The sequence below is a fragment of the Lethenteron reissneri genome, chromosome 20 (genome assembly GCF_015708825.2).
Source record: "Lethenteron reissneri isolate LAM-NWPU_2019-01 chromosome 20, ASM1570882v1, whole genome shotgun sequence".
Classification (NCBI taxonomy): domain Eukaryota; kingdom Metazoa; phylum Chordata; class Hyperoartia; order Petromyzontiformes; family Petromyzontidae; genus Lethenteron; species Lethenteron reissneri.
Genome location: NC_083798.1, coordinates 14,593,309 through 14,611,794, shown reverse-complemented (window position 1 = coordinate 14,611,794; position 18,486 = coordinate 14,593,309). Strand labels below are relative to the sequence as shown.

The following is an 18,486-nucleotide window of genomic DNA, read 5'->3' as shown; positions in this document are numbered from 1 at the left end:
TTAATCCAGAGGTCGCCGTTTGGATTCGATCTCCCGGCGTAGCAGTTGAAACAGTGCACACGTTTCTTCTTCTTGGTTCTTTCGGTAAAGTCACGTAGAATGGAAATAATAAACTAATAAAAATAAAACATAATAAAATAATTCTCACGACGTTTCGGCCACAACAACAGAGTCAGACTCTGTCTTCTCGACAGACCTGTTCTACACCTGAGGACGGCTGCTTGCGTTGTGGCCGAAACGTCGTGAGAATTATTTTATTATGTTTTATTTTTATTATTTTATTATTTCCATTCTACGTGACTTTACCGAAAGAACCAAGAAGATGAATCCCTGCAGTCACGAAAGCTTTAAATCGAAAAGTGCACACGTTTCTTAAACGTCCTCTTCCGGCAGTGTAAATGGGTGCACCACAGTCGATCGGCATTTCGCATGTAGTGGGGTAAAGTGTGGGTACTCCCACCTCTAGCCAAGATGTCTAGCCAGCATGGAAGAGTAGGCCAAGTACCCTCCAGAGTTGCGGCGAATGGGCTCGCACGCCGCACCATGAATCTGATCAACCCACTTCGATTCCTGGCCACGACTGACATCAGCAATGAGTGAGATCTGAACCGGTCCTGTGCCCCCACATTTCACCGATCCACGCCGACCCAGCGTGGTGAAGTATGAGCAAGCAACCGCCAGACCTGACACGGTCTTCATCCGGCAGTGGTGGCTTTTAACAAGCAGCTCTTTTATGGCACACTGGTTTCGTGCTTGCTGGCAATCGTCACCGAAGTGTGACCCGGCTACGTCACCATTGTGCTCTTTCTTTGCGAGAAGGTGTAAAACAGAACAGCAGTGATTTCACATGAAGAGCGGAGCCCCGTTAAAAGAGGACTGGAGCAGCCTTAAAGACTTGTTCAACAAGCGGACATCCTTGTGGTCAGACCGCACTGTAGCGTTTTTGTTTACTGAGACACGTCGAGCACAAAGGAAGGGAGCATTTGTAAAAATGCAGCATCAGGCCGATAAGGCTTCTTTTTTAAAAGTTCCGTGCAATAAGTCCGATGTACAAACAACATGTTAATTTGCACCCTTGTTTGTGATTTTAAAGACATTTGACAAATGTTTACTTCCTATATTATTGCTGACATTAACATTTTTTCATTTATTTCCCATCCACTGCTTGATGAAATCCTTGCGATTCCATAATCCATCTTGTGTCAATTAGGGGGCATGTTTGGCCAAACCTCACCACACTGTTCATTGCGGGTTGTGGAAAAGGGGTAGGGGTCAGGATTGAATCAGATTAGTTTATTTAGATTTGTTACACGCATGGTGATGTTTAGCCAGTTGCCCGGATATTTTAAAAAGGGGAGCACAGCAGCAATAAAACAAGAGACAATAATGAGATATCACTCATTGGTGACATTCGCCGGAACCAGGAATCAAACTCAGGTGGCAAGACACCGCTGCAGCTCATGATTGTCACTTATATTTATCTGTTACAGTAGTTTAACTAGCGTAACATTATTTTTTTTTTATAAACGTATTAAATAAGGTGGAGTGGTGGTATAGTGGCGAGCACACCTGTACTATGAACTTGGTAACCTCAGTTTGATTCCTGAACATGCCAAACATCGGTGATGTTGAGTGATATCTGAACCGTTCCATACTCCCGCGTGGACCACCATCCCTCCGCTTCCATTTTCACTCACCTGCACCACAGCTGACTTTGGCATGTAGAGTCCTTCGTCCAGCAGTGGATTGACAGAGGTTCTGCAATTTGCGTTAGTATTTACTGTCCTTAAAAATAACCGTAGTCAGTAGAATAAAAAATAAACCAAAACATACCGGGGGCAATCGCTCTATTTAAAAAAAAAAGCAGCTTTGTTGCATTTACGTTGTGACATTTTAAAATATCGAACCAGAATCAATACTTGCTGAGAAGTTACGCACGGCACTCATGCGCGATGATCCTGCGGTTCACTCAATGTGTCCCTCGTGACCGATGGTGCGGTGCTTGAGCTCGCCTCGCCATCACGCCGCCGCATGGCCCTTGGCTTGCTGTCTCCACCTATTGTCTTCATCTTTAACACAAACGTGCACAATCGCGGCTCGTTTGCGGATGGAATTTAGCGTGCGCCTGTCGTGAATGTGCGTTTAGAAAAAAAAAATAAACGGGTATGAATTTTTACAATAAATGTTTGGGCTCTTTGTCAGTCCGCTAACAGATTAAGGCCACCGCCCTCCCAATGCCATGGGAGCTGTTTGGCCAGATTTCAACACACTGGTTAGTGGTGTGGGTTGGTGAAGGAGGCCCTCAGGATTGGTACAGGTGTCATTCACCACCGATGTCAGCCGTGGATGAATCCATCGTTCATCGCACAATCCACAAACCACTGCTTATTCTTTGTGACCCTATATCAATTATATAAACAGTATTTAGATAATTTAGCATTTTCTTCTCATTGTAAACCTAGGGTAAGTCATTTGAATTACAGACATGCATTTATGTAGATATTTACACAGCATATACAAAAAACATTGGCGACCACGCATTGATTTTGCAGCACAGGATCATGTATACACACTGGGGGGAGGGGTGGGTGGTAGTTATGAAGTGTATCGGTGGTGCAACTGCACCAGGTATCATGGACTTGACGGGCCCAGGTGCTGGTATATGAAGGATGGGGAGAATCGGATATGGGAACTCCACTTTATTTCTTACACCAAGGCCCATGTCATCAATGTTATGCCACTGTAAATACAAAAACCCCCGTATAGACTTACAGACTGTTGGGGCAAGTGCTGTTCGCGAGCACCTATGAAGGCCGGCTTTGTCTCCCTAGTGGTGACGTTTACACACTGCACTAGGTACTCATTTGAGGCTGAGTCGACTTAGGGGAGGCCCAGAACCGGTTCAGATAATCATCACTGGTGTTGGCCATGAGTAGGAAACGAACTCGGTTTGTTGGGTTCGTGGCGCAGTGCGCAAACCACTACACCACCGCTCACTGCATACACACACACTTACAAGCGAAGGCACACGCATATGCACTTACCCACCAGAGGAGGCAAGAGCGGCATCTCATCCAAAATGTTATTTTCTTTTTTGTATGACATAGACCATTAAAACAATTATGTAAAATTGCACAACTGCACATTGTTGACGTAAACATCATTACAAAAACCTTAAGTATAATATTAAGAAGTCTGAATGTACATGCTAGCAGGATTGCTTTTTCGAAATTATTTTCCCCATCCGAAATCTTGATGTAGGTGCACCGCCGCGTTCAGAGGCTGGCATGGGGGGGACACCCCCCCTCCCCCACCGATCCTACAGACAGGATCACCACCGATCTGACAGACAGCTTCATCACTGCGTAGGTTTTGGCGGTTGTGCTGTGTACAGCCTCTTCGAGATGTTTTTGGCTTGTACCGTGTGTTGTTCGGCAGCATGTCCAATGTTTGGCTCCACGTGCTGGGAGCTTATTCAGAAGGTGTTGCCGTTTTGTGAGGTCGAAAGAAGTTCAATATACATACATACAGGTCACTTGTCTGTGTGATTTGGTGGGTACGTCCGGGGTGTCCTTGTGAACTCACGATCGCACACGGACTGTGCTCACACCCATACTCAATCACACACACACAATCATGATCGCACAAGTCAAAATCACACACGGACATGCTCGCTCACACATTCATGATCAGACACACAATCACTATAACACACGATCACACTCACAATTTCATGATAACTCACAGTCGCACAAAAAATGACGATGCCCGCAATCGCACGCATATACGCTCGCACAATCGACGATCACACACAATCTCAATCGCACATAGATGCTCACCAACAATCACGCGATTTTGCTCAGCCGCTCGGCTCCATCATGCTCCTCCACCGCCACGGCGTCGATTCACCTCGACATTCGGGCGAGGGGGGGCGGGGGAGAAGGGTCGTGGAGCAGGGGGGGGGGGGGGCGGCGGTGGTGGTGGCAAACCCTAACAAAACCTTTTGGTAACGGTTAGATAATTTGTCTGGTGTCTCACCTCCCCCCCCCTCCTCCTCCCCCCGCCATCACAGTCCCGCCGGTTCCAGGCATTTGGGAAACTCTGGGGAAGGTTGGGAGGGGGGGGGTCCGTTCTTGCTAACCCCTCCCCCCCCGCGGGTTCGACGCCACTGGCACTACGGCTGTAGCGGTCTCCCCGTGGGTGTGAGGTCCCTGAGCCCCGCGCTCGCGACCCTTTGTGTGCAGCGCCATTATTACAAAGGTCTCGGCTGTGAATGTGCGGCCCTGCATTGTGTCAATGCTGGCTGATGTATGGCCTCCAGGTGGTGCCGAGACCCCTAGGCTTGCACGGCAACAAAGGCTTAATTTTTCACGTAACATTTTAATGTTCCCCCCATAATTGGATTCTTATGCGGGGCCAAGATGAAGATCTTGGGCACTTCGCCTTGGGCTGTACATGCAGTCGGTCATATTAACTCAACGTCGCACTTTATGTATGTATCTCTGGCTAAACTTTGACTAAAGCCAAAACAATTAGCCCCAGAAGGGAACGGAGACCGTGTGCGATGTTTCTGGAGTTCCCCCCCCCCCCCTTTTCCTTTACCTTAATTGCTCATCTGGCTATATGCAAAGACTATTCCGCAGTCACGGCTGTGGCAGCGTGCCTTGTTAGGAATGACGCATTTCTTTTCTTTATGCTAACCAAGCTCGATTGCTCAGCCCGTACCAGAGGCTCGTCCCTAAATCTGGATTTTATGAATCATGCATTTCACTATTTCTCCTTTAATAGGGCTGCTGGTGATAATGGTGGCTGGGGAACGAGGAAGGGGGGGGGGGGGTGAGAGTGCTATGGGTCTGCAGCGTGGGTTTGGCGCGGCGTGATCGGAGAAGCAGGTGTCTCTCCCCAGTTCACAAACAAATCGGGCGTTCTGAGACGGCAATTTTGAAACGCCGCTGACCCAAACAGGCGCGCTGACGGGGGCGTCTTGCGCCTGGTAATGATGACGTACGACTCGAACAGTCTCATCTGGCCGGCTCGGCCGCGCTGTAATTGCATTACGGCCCCTCCACCCCAAATTGATGCAGCTTGTCAGCCTCGTGGCCCTGCTGATGAGATCGCAATTTTTTTTTTTAAAGCAAGAACGTTGGAGATTCGCGAGAGAGAACAAATAAATGTGGTCTCATATTTAGTTTTTTTTGCGTGGTCCATCCACGCGGGGGGTGGGCGGTCTGACCGCGGCATGGCTCTCAAACGCGACGCATTTTTGTGACGAAGGCGCCCTGCCTGAAAAGACTCTCACTTCCACCCTTTGTTGCCGCAGTCCTGGCGAAAATGATTTATGATGCGTTTCCCAGACAACACGGCTCCCATATGAGCTGGCTGATTGATGTTAAAGAGATCGAGCTGTACCTATCACAGATAAGACTAAAATTGTCATTTGATTCGAGCCGTATTGACGAATGGGTTTGTGTGGAGAACAGAATTTGCTTGAGAGCAATCGATTCCATTTCAATCTAGCCCAGCTTCATTCGAGGGCTCACTTTTTTTACATCTTACGATTCCGCCGAATCGCTGTACAATAAAAAAAAAACTACCGTCGTCCGCGACTACAGCCAACCGGGCATTGCATTCGTGGCCTTTTTTTGGTGGATGCAAGGGGAACGGGGAAGGAAGAAGAAGAAAAAATCAAAACACATTTTGGGATTTAAAAATAAGAGACGGGGGAGCATTTTCTGATGGCACTGCCGGTCAAGACGCTAGCACGTGGAGTCGGGTGACGTCACAACTGCAGAGGTCACATGAAGGTTGGCAGCTCAGGGTGGTTCACTCAGAGTTCAGGCGCATGCATTAAGGGGCTGCAGCCATTCATGGCTCAGCTCTGGGGCAGTGGGTGGTGGCCTATACAACACCGGGATAGTCCACTGCCGCTCCCATAGCAGGGGGGTGACGGCGCAAATTGTTAACGGTAAATATAAGCCTATCGTTAATATTTCGTGCAAATTATTCGCAGCGGGGGGAGTAGTATTTGTCTGCTAGCCTGTGTGGCACTCTGTTTGATATCGGCAGGGATTAAATGTCTGGTAAGATTTTCTATTACTTTCAACCCCCCTTCGGAGGTGGGGTTCTGAAGCAGCTGGGGAATGGTTACTCAGATCAATTACAAGCTCTTAGGTTTGTTGTGAGCCATAACTCATGACTCTGTCGTGCGGAAGGAGGTGGGGGTGGGTGTGGGTGTTGCATGCAGCTCGGCTCAGACAGACCCAAGGCTGCACGAGTGTGGCTCTTGGCCGTGATTTTGTGTTGCCCGCTTCGTCTGCCATCTGCGGCTGAGTGAACGAGTTTAGACTCGGGATTTCGCCCCCCCCCCCCTCTACTCTGTGTTTTTTTGTCTTTGTAAGTTTGTATTCCACTGTGAAATTTTTGACCGCGTTTTTATCTCGCCAGAACGTGGGGGTTTTTTTGGGTTTAATTTCTGGGCGACAAATTCATTCTTAGCCTATGTTTAATGATAATCTATTTTGAGAGGGCATCGTATAAACTCGCAGTTTTTTTTCTTTGCCCCGCGAGTTATTGATTGAGCTGGTGCGGGCGACCGCTCTGCGCGCAGTGGTAACTCATCTTTAGCGGCTCCAAATTCTGCAACTCAATCACAGCGGAGAACTTAGTGGGGGTTTTTGTTTTACAAAGGGCGGTAAGACACAGCGAGCTAGCTAGCTAGCTCATCGTTCTTCTAAAAAGGACCCAAGACAATGACCAATGTGGGACAATCAGCGGTGAATGCAAACGCATGACAAAAGTCCTCGCGATTCCCATTCAAACCGACCTCAACAAAGTCTACATTTCGCCTTTGATTAAAAAAAAGAGAAAAGAAAAAAAAACCCCTCCTCCTCGTCCTCCTCTCCCCACCAACCCAGCCCGTCGTCAATCCGTCGAGGTCAGCTCAAGAAACTTTCAAGAAAAGGCGGCGCTGCAAGTTTTCGTGAAAACAACTCCGGGAGGGGAGGACCCACGGACCCAACTTGTGCCGGTGTGGGGTGGGGTGGGTGGGGAGTGGTGGCCGCAGCCGCCGCCGCCGCCGCAGCAGTGAAGCGTAGGAAGTGAAGTGAGCGGGCGAAGACGAAGAAGAAGGAGGAGGAGGAGGAGAAGGAGGAGGAGAAGAAGGGACAAGGGCCATGTACGACTGCATGGAGACGTTCCCGGGGCTGTCGGGGTCCCGGCAGCAGCACCTGCGGGAGCCGTGCGGCCCCGTGCCGCGTGCGTCGTGCATGATGCAGGCGCGCTCGCACCCGGCGTTCTTCAGCCCGCTGCCTTACCCCGACTGGGGGCCCGGCTCGCACGACAGAGCTCACTGTGAGTTGCTTCGGTGTTTGTGTGTGTGTGTGTTTTGTAGCGGACAAAAACCGGTGACAATTGTCTCAACCGGTCCGTGGGCCTCTCCTAGGTCGACTCGGCCACAAATGTGTTGTATCCCACCGGTGGCGGTGCGTAAAAACGGAGACAAAGGTGGCCGGGCGTGGTGTGGCGGTGCCGGTCTTCGTAGGGTTTGCTACTCGATGGCAGCGCTTGTCCCAACAGTCTGTTCAGGGTGTACGGGGAGGGGGTGGGGTGGGGGACATCTATGTATTGTGCACCTAGCCTGGCACAGACGCTGTGGCGACGTCGAGTGGCTAATGGCGTCAGTTGTTGTGCGGGGAGCGGTGGTGCTGTGGTTAGCGCACTGCTCGATGAACCCGGCCCGAGTTCGATTCCCAGCCACGGCTGCTAAACATCATTGGCGAGCGATAGCTGATAACTTAGTGGGGGAGGGGGGGGGGCTCTCATTAGCCGCAGTAACAATAAACAATTGCCGCCGTTTGCCACTCCACTGCTGGATGAATGGCTCTGCGTGCCACGTTCACCATGCTTCACGTGAGCCGGTGCGGGTTGATGAACTACTGCGGGCTACTTAGTTGTTTACAGTATTCGGGCATAGGACGATTGTGTGTGCCTCTTGAGTGCTGGGAAGACAAAGGTGTCCGGGGAATTGTCGTGTCCACACCACCAACCCCCACGCCTTGCGCATCCTCGTGCCCGGCCTTAACTTGGGGTGCTTGCCAACCAAGCACTCGCCTGCTTTCTACATTCTGTGTTGGCTGTACGTGGTGGTGGTGGTGTGGGGTCTGTGTGGGTGCGAGCGCACGGTTACAGGCACCATATGATATGGGGCACATTCGAGTTCGATTCCGGCTCACGGCCACCAAATACCAAAGCGACGATTTTCCGTGAACCGGGGACCCCCCGAACCTCCTCCTCCTCCCGGTTTCAAACGAGCACCTGGAGCGGCGTTTCAATCAAACAAACAAACTAACAACCCCCCCTCCATCGCCGGTGGGGTGAGACAAAGGCGGTCGGGCGTTGTGCCCTACCACCCCGCACATTCCCATCTCATCCCCATCTCGTGTACCGTGCTGGCTTTCATAGGTGTTGCCCCCCCCCCACAACACTTGCCCCCATAAGTCCAACAAGGCGTACGGGGGATCTTTGTCTTTTTGTGCGCACATTGTTGCAATTCGCGAGCCACCCACCTCTTAGGCAGGCGGCCAGGACAACTGTGGGATGAATAAATGTGATTTTTGCTGTTCGGGGAAGGGTGTAACAGAGACGGCTTCGTTTGCATAAGAATTTGCGATGTTGATGGATCGCAGATTTGTTGTTTTTCCTTTTTACCGGGCGACCGTGCGGGTTATTGTTTTGCATTTAATGAAAATGTAGTGGTGAAGCAGTGCACACAGTGCGCGGCTGTCAGAAGTGAACTTTGCTTCTAAAGAGGCCCTTTTTTATGTAACAGTTTTGGTTTCCATCCAGCTGGAAGAGGAGAAAGGGGGTTTGCAACAATCTCGCGCAGCAGCTCTCCCATGTGTTTGTCACTGAAGCGACGTTGGCCGACGATTCGCTCCACGTGCTTCTTCAGGAACTTGAACAACACGCGGTATCAACCTGAAAACGCACTGGAAAATATTTTAGAACGCACCCGTAAACAAAATATGTACGACGTGCCTTGTTCGTTTGGCTGATTGTTAGACGTTGCTTAATCTATATTTTACAATCTGATTATCCAGAGGGGGAGATGCCTTTGCGAGTAAATGTTTAGTTGTGCGTGTGTGTACATTTGTCCTGGAGGGGTTTTGTATCTTCAGATCTGACAACACTGGGATCGGTATGCACCAACAGACTAAATGCATTATTGAGCGGCTTTTGTGGAGTTAATGTATAGTCCTGATAAGTTGTAATTGTGTAAGCGGCAATCGCACACATTCACACAGTTTATGTCGTATTATGGACTTGCAATATAGTATTATGGACTTTGTATGTGAACTCTATGACTTTACATTTCCTGTATGCACCTGCTGAGGAATATATTTACACATGCATGCGTACACAGACAAAGATCCCCCATGTAGCCTTAACAGACTGTTGGGGCAAGTGCTGTTAGCGATCACCTCTGAAGGCTGGCACGACACACGAGGGGGTGGGTGGTAAACACCACGCCCGGCCGCCTTTGTCCCTCGTGACGATGTTTACGCACCGAACCAGGTACTCATTTGAGGCTGAGTCGACCTAGGGGAGGCCCAGGACCGGTTCAGATAATCGTCACCGGTGTTGACCGTGAGCGGGAATCGAACTCGGGTCGCCAGGTTCGCAGCGCAGCGCGCTAACCGCTGCACCACCGCTCCCCACACCGACACCCACACACGTGCCAGGAGCCTGCAGAACCAGCCGGGCACAAAGCGAGAACAACAAAGACACTTGAATGCATTGCGCAACATCGTGCTTTACAATTCACTCCGGTCAAACAGTGAAGAGCTACACATTGTAAGTGTTCTTTAGCAAGAGATTTAGCGATTCATTGCTTGGCCAAAAGCTGCCATTCATATCATTGGCCTTTTGAAAAAGGCGTGCTGTTAGGCTGGTTGGGTTCGAGCTTACATCCCAGGGTGGCACCGCCTGATACTCCGCATGGAGTCCGATGTTTTCCCCAACGTGCTGGGAGCTTCAGTAACTGAATTGACCACTGTTAGCCATGACCGGGAATCAATCTCAGGTTACCGGGGGTGAGTAGCGCGGTGTGATAGCAGCCATTATGCCATTGCCCCACACACACAACCACAAAGACACACACATACCCTGAATTGCTTCGGTTGCTGATGAAGCTCTTAGCACGTGGAGCAAAAATGTCGGACATAATAAATGCGGTATCAACCCGAAAATACATCCGAGAGCTTTGCAGCACAACTGTGAAAAAGCTACGCAGTGCATACGGTAACGTTGTCCAGAATTAAGCGCGGACAACACATCTGTTAAAACATCATCTCCTTGGTTATGGAATGGCCTGAAGAAAGAAAAAAACACACCCACCCAAAGCCTTCGGTTGTGGGAAAGAAAGAAATTAAATATAAATGCCTTTGTCGTAATAACTGTGGAACTTTATTTATTTTTGGCCAGACCAGTGTTGACCGGGACACCCAAAGCACACTGTGTGCACATAAACACGGACATGATGGTATTGTAAGCAACCTCTACAAGCGAGGCTGAATTTTATACAAACCCTTGCTGCGCTTCTGTCTTGTACATATTTACTTCCACCCCCGTTCTCAGATTGCCTAGGTTCTGAAACAGACGCTTGCACGTGCTCTTACTGGTGTCTGCTTTACGTCGCCCTTCCGTGGAACGGATTTTGTGAGCATGTCCACATGCTGATTTCCACCAAAGCAAGCCTCTTCATCATCGGGGATGCTGCCGCATTGTTATGGTTAACACACTGGACTTGCGATCAACATATCGTCAGATCCATTTGATCTCCCGGCACGGCACTTAAAACAGTGATGCAAGTTTATTCAATCCCACCGCTTTGCAGCCAGCATTATAAATGCGAACGCCGCGTTCGAGTGGCAGGTCTTGTGTGGTGCGGTAAAATGTGGGTACTACCGCCTCCATTTGGGACGTTTAGAGCGGCTCTTTTGAGTTCCTTCTAAGCAGCCGCTACTAGCAGTGTCTTGAACAAGTCATTGGAGAGCTGCACCTGTACACAGTATTCAGTGACTCTGGATTATCAGGCAGTGTCTGTATTATCATCAGCCATTATCTATACGCTGCTATATGAAGGCCTCATGTCATTCTCTATCTCGCGGAAGGCTTTGCGCTGCCACAATCCATCTCACTTAGACTGCTAATTAACTGATCTCATCGCTCCGTGTCTGTGGTGGTCATCCGCTGGGGCACATTCCGTCCTTTGGTTGCAATTCTACCACCAGTCTCATCCATTGGCTATAATTTCTGCTCACCCTCATGATGTGCCCTGCTCAAGCCCATTTAGATGTTCGTAAGTCAGTATGATGACGTTTCTGATTTTAATTTGATCCCTGGTTCATGTGTCTCCCCCCCCCCCCCCCCCTTCTGTCCCAACCATGCATCCTTTGCATATTTATTATACACTATACCTTTTGTTCCTCTTAGCCCTTTGGCAATCTTGACAATGAATTAGTTGTTTGATGTGTTTTTCTTGCATCCATGTGGTACGAAAAATACATTTACCGTGCTGAAATTATCCAAAACTTCCGAGTAAGATAACAGCAACTGCAACCCAAAGCGTTCCCAAATGGATGCATTTTGAATCCTGGTTTTAAGAAAAGTGCGGGCATTTCAATGAACATGAGGGCGTGAGAAAAGAATTGCTCTCTGCAGAAACTGGTGTTTATCCAGCTGGTTATCATCGCGAGTTTCCATCTTTTTAAGGCATCTGTTTTGTAAGATGATGTGACTTTTACATCTAGTGTTTCTCAAAGCCTGTACTGTGTAGGCATGTGTTGTTTTAGGCGCTGAGACCAAGACCACAGCCTGTGTGGCGATCTGAATCTCACTTGTACATCTTGGAGAAAAGGCTTTAATGCATATTTTTTACTAGTTACAGGGATATGAGTGGGGGAAGAGATGGATAGAAGGATGTATATGGGCAGGGCAGAAGAATGAGATTGTACGTGGATGGGCGTATTAATTAATACGCGAGTCGATCTCTGAAAATCAAATTGCGATTGTACGAAAACTTTTTTTTACCACTTACCAACATCTAGTTTCAATATGAATCTCATCTGAATTGTTTAATTTGTGGATGAATATACATATATAAAAAAAAATACTTCCATGGTGAATATTATTGTCTTCTAAATTTACGCAACTTCGCTGTTGGTGCTGCGTGTAAAGATTGCTCATAGATAGGAGTCACTGATTGAATAATGAAGCTGCACTCTAAATTTCGATTTAATTTTCGATTTAAAGCTTTCGTGACTGCAGGGATTCATCTTCTTGGTTCTTTCGGTAAAGTCACGTAGAATGGAAATAATAAAATAATAAAAATAAAACATAATAAAATAATTCTCACGACGTTTCGGCCACAACGCAAGCAGCCGTCCTCAGGTGAAGAATAGGTCTGTCGAGAAGACAGAGCCTGGGGTGTTTCATTCAGATGCTGTCTTCTGGACAGACCTACTCTTCACCTGAGGACGGCTGCTTGCGTTGTGGCCGAAACGTCGTGAGAATTATTTTATTATGTTTTATTTTTATTATTTTATTATTTCCATTCTACGTGACTTTACCGAAAGAACCAAGAAGATGAAGCTGCACTCGTTTGCAATTGGGGAAAAACAGGGAATAAAATTCAACCAGCACCCCGTCGAGTAATGGTGAGTCACGAGAGCCCGTGCGTGTCCTTGCCAGAGCTTAGAGTATTTGGCTGCTACTATAAGTTCCCCCATGATCAGCCACTTCGTTGAGTTATCATTTGTGTTAATTCTAGATTTGAAGCTTTCGTGACTGTAAGGATTCATATTGTTAGGTTTTTTCCGGTAAAGTCACATAAGTAAAAATTAAAGTAAAAATTAATAAAAGTAAAATAAAAATCACGACGTTTCGGAGGCAACACAAGCTTCCGTCTTCAGGTGGAACCGTCACAGCACGATTGCTGTATCAAGCAAGAGAAACTCCAAGAGACCCGTCCCTGCATATATACTGGTTGAAGTTGGGAGGAGTCAAGGCAGGCACCTGGATCGGAGCTTTGTATTATTATTATTATTGTGAGGTTGGTGCGGCTGAGGCCGCTGCTAGGAATGGGCCTTTGTTGTGTAGACTGGTTATCATTTGTGGCCAGGTCGCTTCTGAAAAATAGTAACTTTTCCCCATGATCAACCACTTCGTTGAGTTATCATTTGTGGCCAGGTTGCTTCTGAAAGATAGCTATATAGCTCGGTGGGTCTTAACCTGGTCAAATAAAAACTGTTTTAGTTTTCGAGTCGTGCCGATGCTATTTGTTTTTCTTGTTTATTGTTCTCGCTCTTCACTGCAACACGGAAATCGTGTCGGTTTTCTGGCATTATTATTATTGATGCATTTATATATTTACACTTGTTTACCCAGGGAAGTCTCACCGAGTCGCATGACTTGATGAGTTTTCCACAGCAGGGGGCGATGATTGCTATGCACAATACTGTTGATTTTAATTGAGTAATTATGCAGGTAATTTTTCAAATTTAGCAAAATATGGACCATGTCACGCAGGCACACAATGACACCGTCTTGGGATCTTTACAGTCCACTGTGAAGCAGATGGCACGTAGTTAATGGCAGGGGAGTTTTGTCTTCTAAGCCCCACATTTAGCGCTAATTAACGCCCATCTCTCACGTACTTCCTGCTCGCGATAGCACTCATTACAAAGTGCTTGTCACAAATGAACCACAATACCTTGCTGGGTCTCGTCAAGGAGCATAAACCATCACATAAACTCCGGTCATCCTCGCAATGGCTTTTGGCTAGCCGTCGAACAAAGACGGCCACTGCATCGTGCACCTTCAGATGTGCTTCTGCAGCTGTCTGTAAAGCTCTTCCATCCGATATTAGGAAGCCAATGGTGCTATGCACTTTGAAATCTAGATTGAAAACTCATTTGTTCAGAACTGCTTTGTGTATTTAGTTAGGCTTCCCCCACGCCTCCGATTAGCACGGTTGGCTATGTATAGTGCGAAAGAAGTTCTAACATACTCTTTGCAGTCACGAAAGCTTCAAATCTCGAAGTTTTAACATACATAGAAGGCCAAGCGGTTGCTGGATTCAAACCGTGAACCTCTGCAACAAGTGGCAAATGCGCTACTGCGAGGCCATGGCACCGGGATATTCGTGTCTCACACACACCGGTGCGCCGACTGCAGATGTCGATGCCATCTACACGTGTTCTGATCTAACAAACGTTTACGTTGGGGAGAGATGATGCGTGGAGTGTGCGGCGTTCTCGGATGGGTGCTTGTGCCTTAGGCTGGAGCTGCGATGGAGAAATCTGGGTTTAGAGCAGTGGCTTCGTTACTATCGAATGCAGATGGTGCAGCTGCAGTGGGGTCCTACCGGCCGAAGGGGCACAGGCACCAGGCTACAAAGAGGGCGGTAAATTGGACGGGGGCCCTCTTTTCATTCCTGACATCAGGGCTCATGCCAACCACCGTCTATGCTATTGGTGGTGAGGCAGATGTTGCCAACATAGACTTTATTTAAACAAAGAAACCCCCTCAATTATGATTTCTCCATGTACTGGATAACTTTTTTGTCCACGGCCCCTATTACCTTCAACGCCGGTTATCCGTGGCAGCTGTAGGGTCTTGGAAAACTCCTGTTAACCGTCACCCTATTTCTTATTATTATCCGCAGCATTATCCACATTTCTACCCACAATGCATAGCGCCACTGCTTTATTAATACTCGTGATTTGGTTTTGTGGATAACAGGAGTCACATGCAAGATGCATCCTATTCGCATTTTATACCCCTAAAAGAGTTAAATTGTGGATAATCCTGCGGATAATAGAATTTGCGATTTCGGTCCCCATATCACTGCGGATAAAAATAGTTATCTTGCACAGTATATTTTTAGTTTTATATTACTTTTATTTGGCTTTCACTCCAGTGTTTTATTTCTAAATCAACTTCTCAATTGTGATCATTTAGATCACAATAGATTGTGATGTATGAATTCTTAAGCAGCTGACATAATATAGAATTACCTGTATTATAATAAACTGATGTTGGACTCAATACACGAATTTGTGGAGTTAGGAGTTATACCATATTACATCGTGCGTGTATAGAGAGAGTGTACATTTGGAAAATTTTAAGCACTTTTCATGGTGTAGGATTCTTTCATAATCATTGGCAATATTTCACCTCGTGGGATTTTTCTATGCATGCCTAAACAAATGAGAACCATGCTTGGGCTCGAAGGATGTATCATGTTCGTGCCAGGTTAGGTGTTTTTTTAGGAAGGGTTCCAGATATTTTTTTTTGCAACCGCATATTCGTCTGCATGGAGAAACCTAAGCGAAAAACGTCAACGCTCCTAGGCGGAGTAAAGAGTTCTGCAATAAAGAAAAACTACACACACACACAATAATAATAACACTAAAACCACGCAGACATTCCAACACTCGATGTGCGTGACTCAACCAACAATAGAGGCCGGACACGGGCACAAAGACTGAGGACTGAGATCCCCCATTAGCCTCTTACAAGCGAGTTTCTTTTTGCAAGCACCTTTTTCAGGCCAGGATGACACGCAAGGGAGAGGTTAGGCCAGGGCCGCATTGGCACGCGCGATCGTTTTTTGGGCAGCTCCACGATTTTGGATGTACGTTGCAGGCACTTGAAAAGTAAAAAACGTGGGTAATCATTGGTATAGTGACGAATTCAACTGATTATTCTGTGATTCTTCATTGACAGTGGCGCACAAGGACAAGTAACAAAACACTCGACACATTCATTGTATAACAGCTGATGCTTCGGGCAATGGTCCTCTTTCAACCATTACTTTTGTGCATGAACAAGCCATATTTACCAACACTGTGTATCCTGCCATTATTCCTACAAGGTGACCTAATTTGCAAAACTACACCTTTGCGCCTCCAGTGCTGCACTTGACACGCCACAAAGAAACGCACACACACACACACCGGTTACTCATTTTACACCGAGTCAACCGAGTTGAGGCCCATGCTCGCTTCACATTGCAAAGTGATCCCGTGGTTGTGCATCACGAACAGGAATCGAACTCATGTTGCCACGGTTTTTATTGCGTCGCACAGACATCTCAAACCGCGGCTCCCCCCCCCCCGCCACCCCCGCTGACCTCTTCGCGGTATGTATTTTGATTTTGCAAAAGCGGGTCATGTCGGTGGTCACTGGAGAGGTCCCTGGTGTTGGATTACCCCGGCGACCCCCCTCCGTGGGTGTTGTCACCTCCGCTAACGCTGATTGACAGGCCTGACCCTGTAACCGGCTCGGGTTGACGGGAAGTTCTGTCCAGCACTGATCCTGGAGGAGAGGGGGGGGAGGGGGGGGGGCTCGGGTGTTAATTTAGTGAGCATTTCTTATTTAGCCATCAGCTCAGTCGAGAAGACTCTGTTAAATGAATGAGTGCTGTATTGCTTATTCAGTCTTAGTCGGGTAAACTCAGTGTTAATTTAGTGAGCATTTTTTATTTAGTCATCGGCTCAGTCTAGTTGGCATCAACCTGTGGAGTGAGTCAAACCTTTATCTGTGGATTTCGTTTAGTCATTCTTCTTGGTCTAGTCGAGGAAAACATCAAGCATTCCCTCCAATCTTGATTTGAAGCTTTCGTAACAGCAGGAATCCATACCCTTTGGTTCTTTCGGTAAAGTCACGTAGGTAGAAAAATGAAATTAAAATAACATATCACGACGTTTCGATCGCAACACAAGCGATCGTCCTCAGGCGGAAAACAATAATCCAGCAGTGGAACTGCTGAACCAGCGAGGGAGCTGTTACAGCGAGCTGTTACAGCTCTCTATTTAATTTTTCTACCTACGTGACTTTACCTAAAGAATCAAAGAGTAACCATTCCCTCCTTGTGATTTAATGTTGATGTGAATGGCATGCAAATCCCCACCACACAAAATATTATCAGGTCGACCGATCCGTGAACGCAGCATATCTCTTCATGCGTACATATGTAGCCAGTTACTATTTGTGGTCTTCCTCAGTGCATTGCTGTCTCGAATAACGTGACCAAAATTATCTTCGTCGGCGTTTTCACTCGGACCAGTTGATTTCGTCTCGTCACAGCTGGTCCTGCTTTGGTATCTGGTGGAAAGTCGTGGCCGTCACGCTCAATGATTTCCTTCCACTCGCTCATCGTTGACGCCACGTGGCGGTGCCCGCTGCCCCGCGGGCCGTTCTCCGAGCCGGGGTCCGTGCCCCGCTATACCCGAGATCCGAATGGATACTCACGTCTCCTGACGTGAAGCCCGGAGCACAACTGCGGAAAAAAAAATGTGTGAAAATTATAAAATGTTAATTTGAAGAAAAAGGAAAAACCACAACACACGTCGTCCATAAATATTTTTGTTATAGCCAACGTCGTTGAGGAAGCTGACTCTGGTGGTGGTGGTGGTGCGATCGGACGTTACAAGCTATATCGTGCGGCCCCACCGGTCCCTGTCTCTCCGCCGCTCGCTCACTCGTGACTCTGTCGCCAGGTGTGCGTGTTTTTATTATGTCGTTGTTTGTTTTGGTTTAAGGCTGCAGCGACTCAAACGAGCAAAAAAAATTGCTTTTCACTTTTTAAAATCCCAAGCCGCAAGTCCTGCAACATTTTTTAAGTGATTGATTACGTGCAGTTTTTCCGGAGCATTAATTTCTCCGCGCATAACTCAGTGAGGTATTAACAATGCTCTTCTAATGTAAACGTGGGCTAAAACGTGTCGCTTGCCGTGGGCTATTGCTGCACTCTCCTTTTATTTTTTAAACGTTCCAAATGTGAGTGGGCACGCGTGCGTGTTTGTGTGTGTCATGGGAAGCGGTGTTGCAGCGGGTCAGCGTGCTGCGCTACGAAACTAGAAACCTGAGTTTGATGCCCACTCACGGCCGTCGACACCACTGATGATGATGATTATCTGACCCGGTCATGGGCCTCAACCTGGTGTGATGTGTAAATATCTCTACAAGGCAGACAAAGGTGGTCGGGCGTGATGCTGACCACTTCACCTCATGTGCCATTCCAGCCTTCGTAGTTGGTTGCTAACAGCACTTGCCCCAAAAGTCTGTTAAGGCTACACGGTGGATCGTTGTCTTGCGCGAGGGTGTTCTTCGCCCCACAGTGGCTGCTGCATAATTAATACGCATGTTAAAGTTTTATTTTGTGCACACGGAAATTAAGCGGAGTACATTTTCCTTAAGTTGACGTGGGTCACCGCTGCATGGCAAATCGGACCTGGGGGCGTACAGACTTTGGGACAATTTAAATTGCGCGCAAAATCACCTCAATAAAGTGCTCATGTAATTTTCAGATGATTGTTGTTATGATGGTGTTAACGGACGATTAAATTAAAAAAGCGGGGAAGGTGTTTGTGAATATGTATTTGTATATAACGTATTTTGCACTTTACATAGCCAACTGTG

The 18,486-nt window shown here is 47.6% G+C and overlaps 1 protein-coding gene across 3 annotated transcripts in view; it reads left to right on the top strand.

Annotated features, from left to right (window-relative positions):
- The window catches only part of LOC133344834 (retinoic acid receptor beta-like), an 83,704-nt gene that overhangs the window by 26,798 nt on the left and 38,420 nt on the right, over positions 1–18,486 (top strand). The window contains exon 1 of one of the 3 annotated variants that reach the window (XM_061555063.1): positions 7,091–7,350. The exons of the other annotated variants lie outside the window; for them this stretch is intronic. Within the exon in view, the coding sequence (XP_061411047.1) occupies positions 7,173–7,350 (178 nt within the window). The 5' untranslated portion in view covers positions 7,091–7,172. Of the gene's footprint in view, positions 1–7,090; positions 7,351–18,486 lie in introns of those variants that run through there. 3 annotated transcript variants of the gene reach the window in all.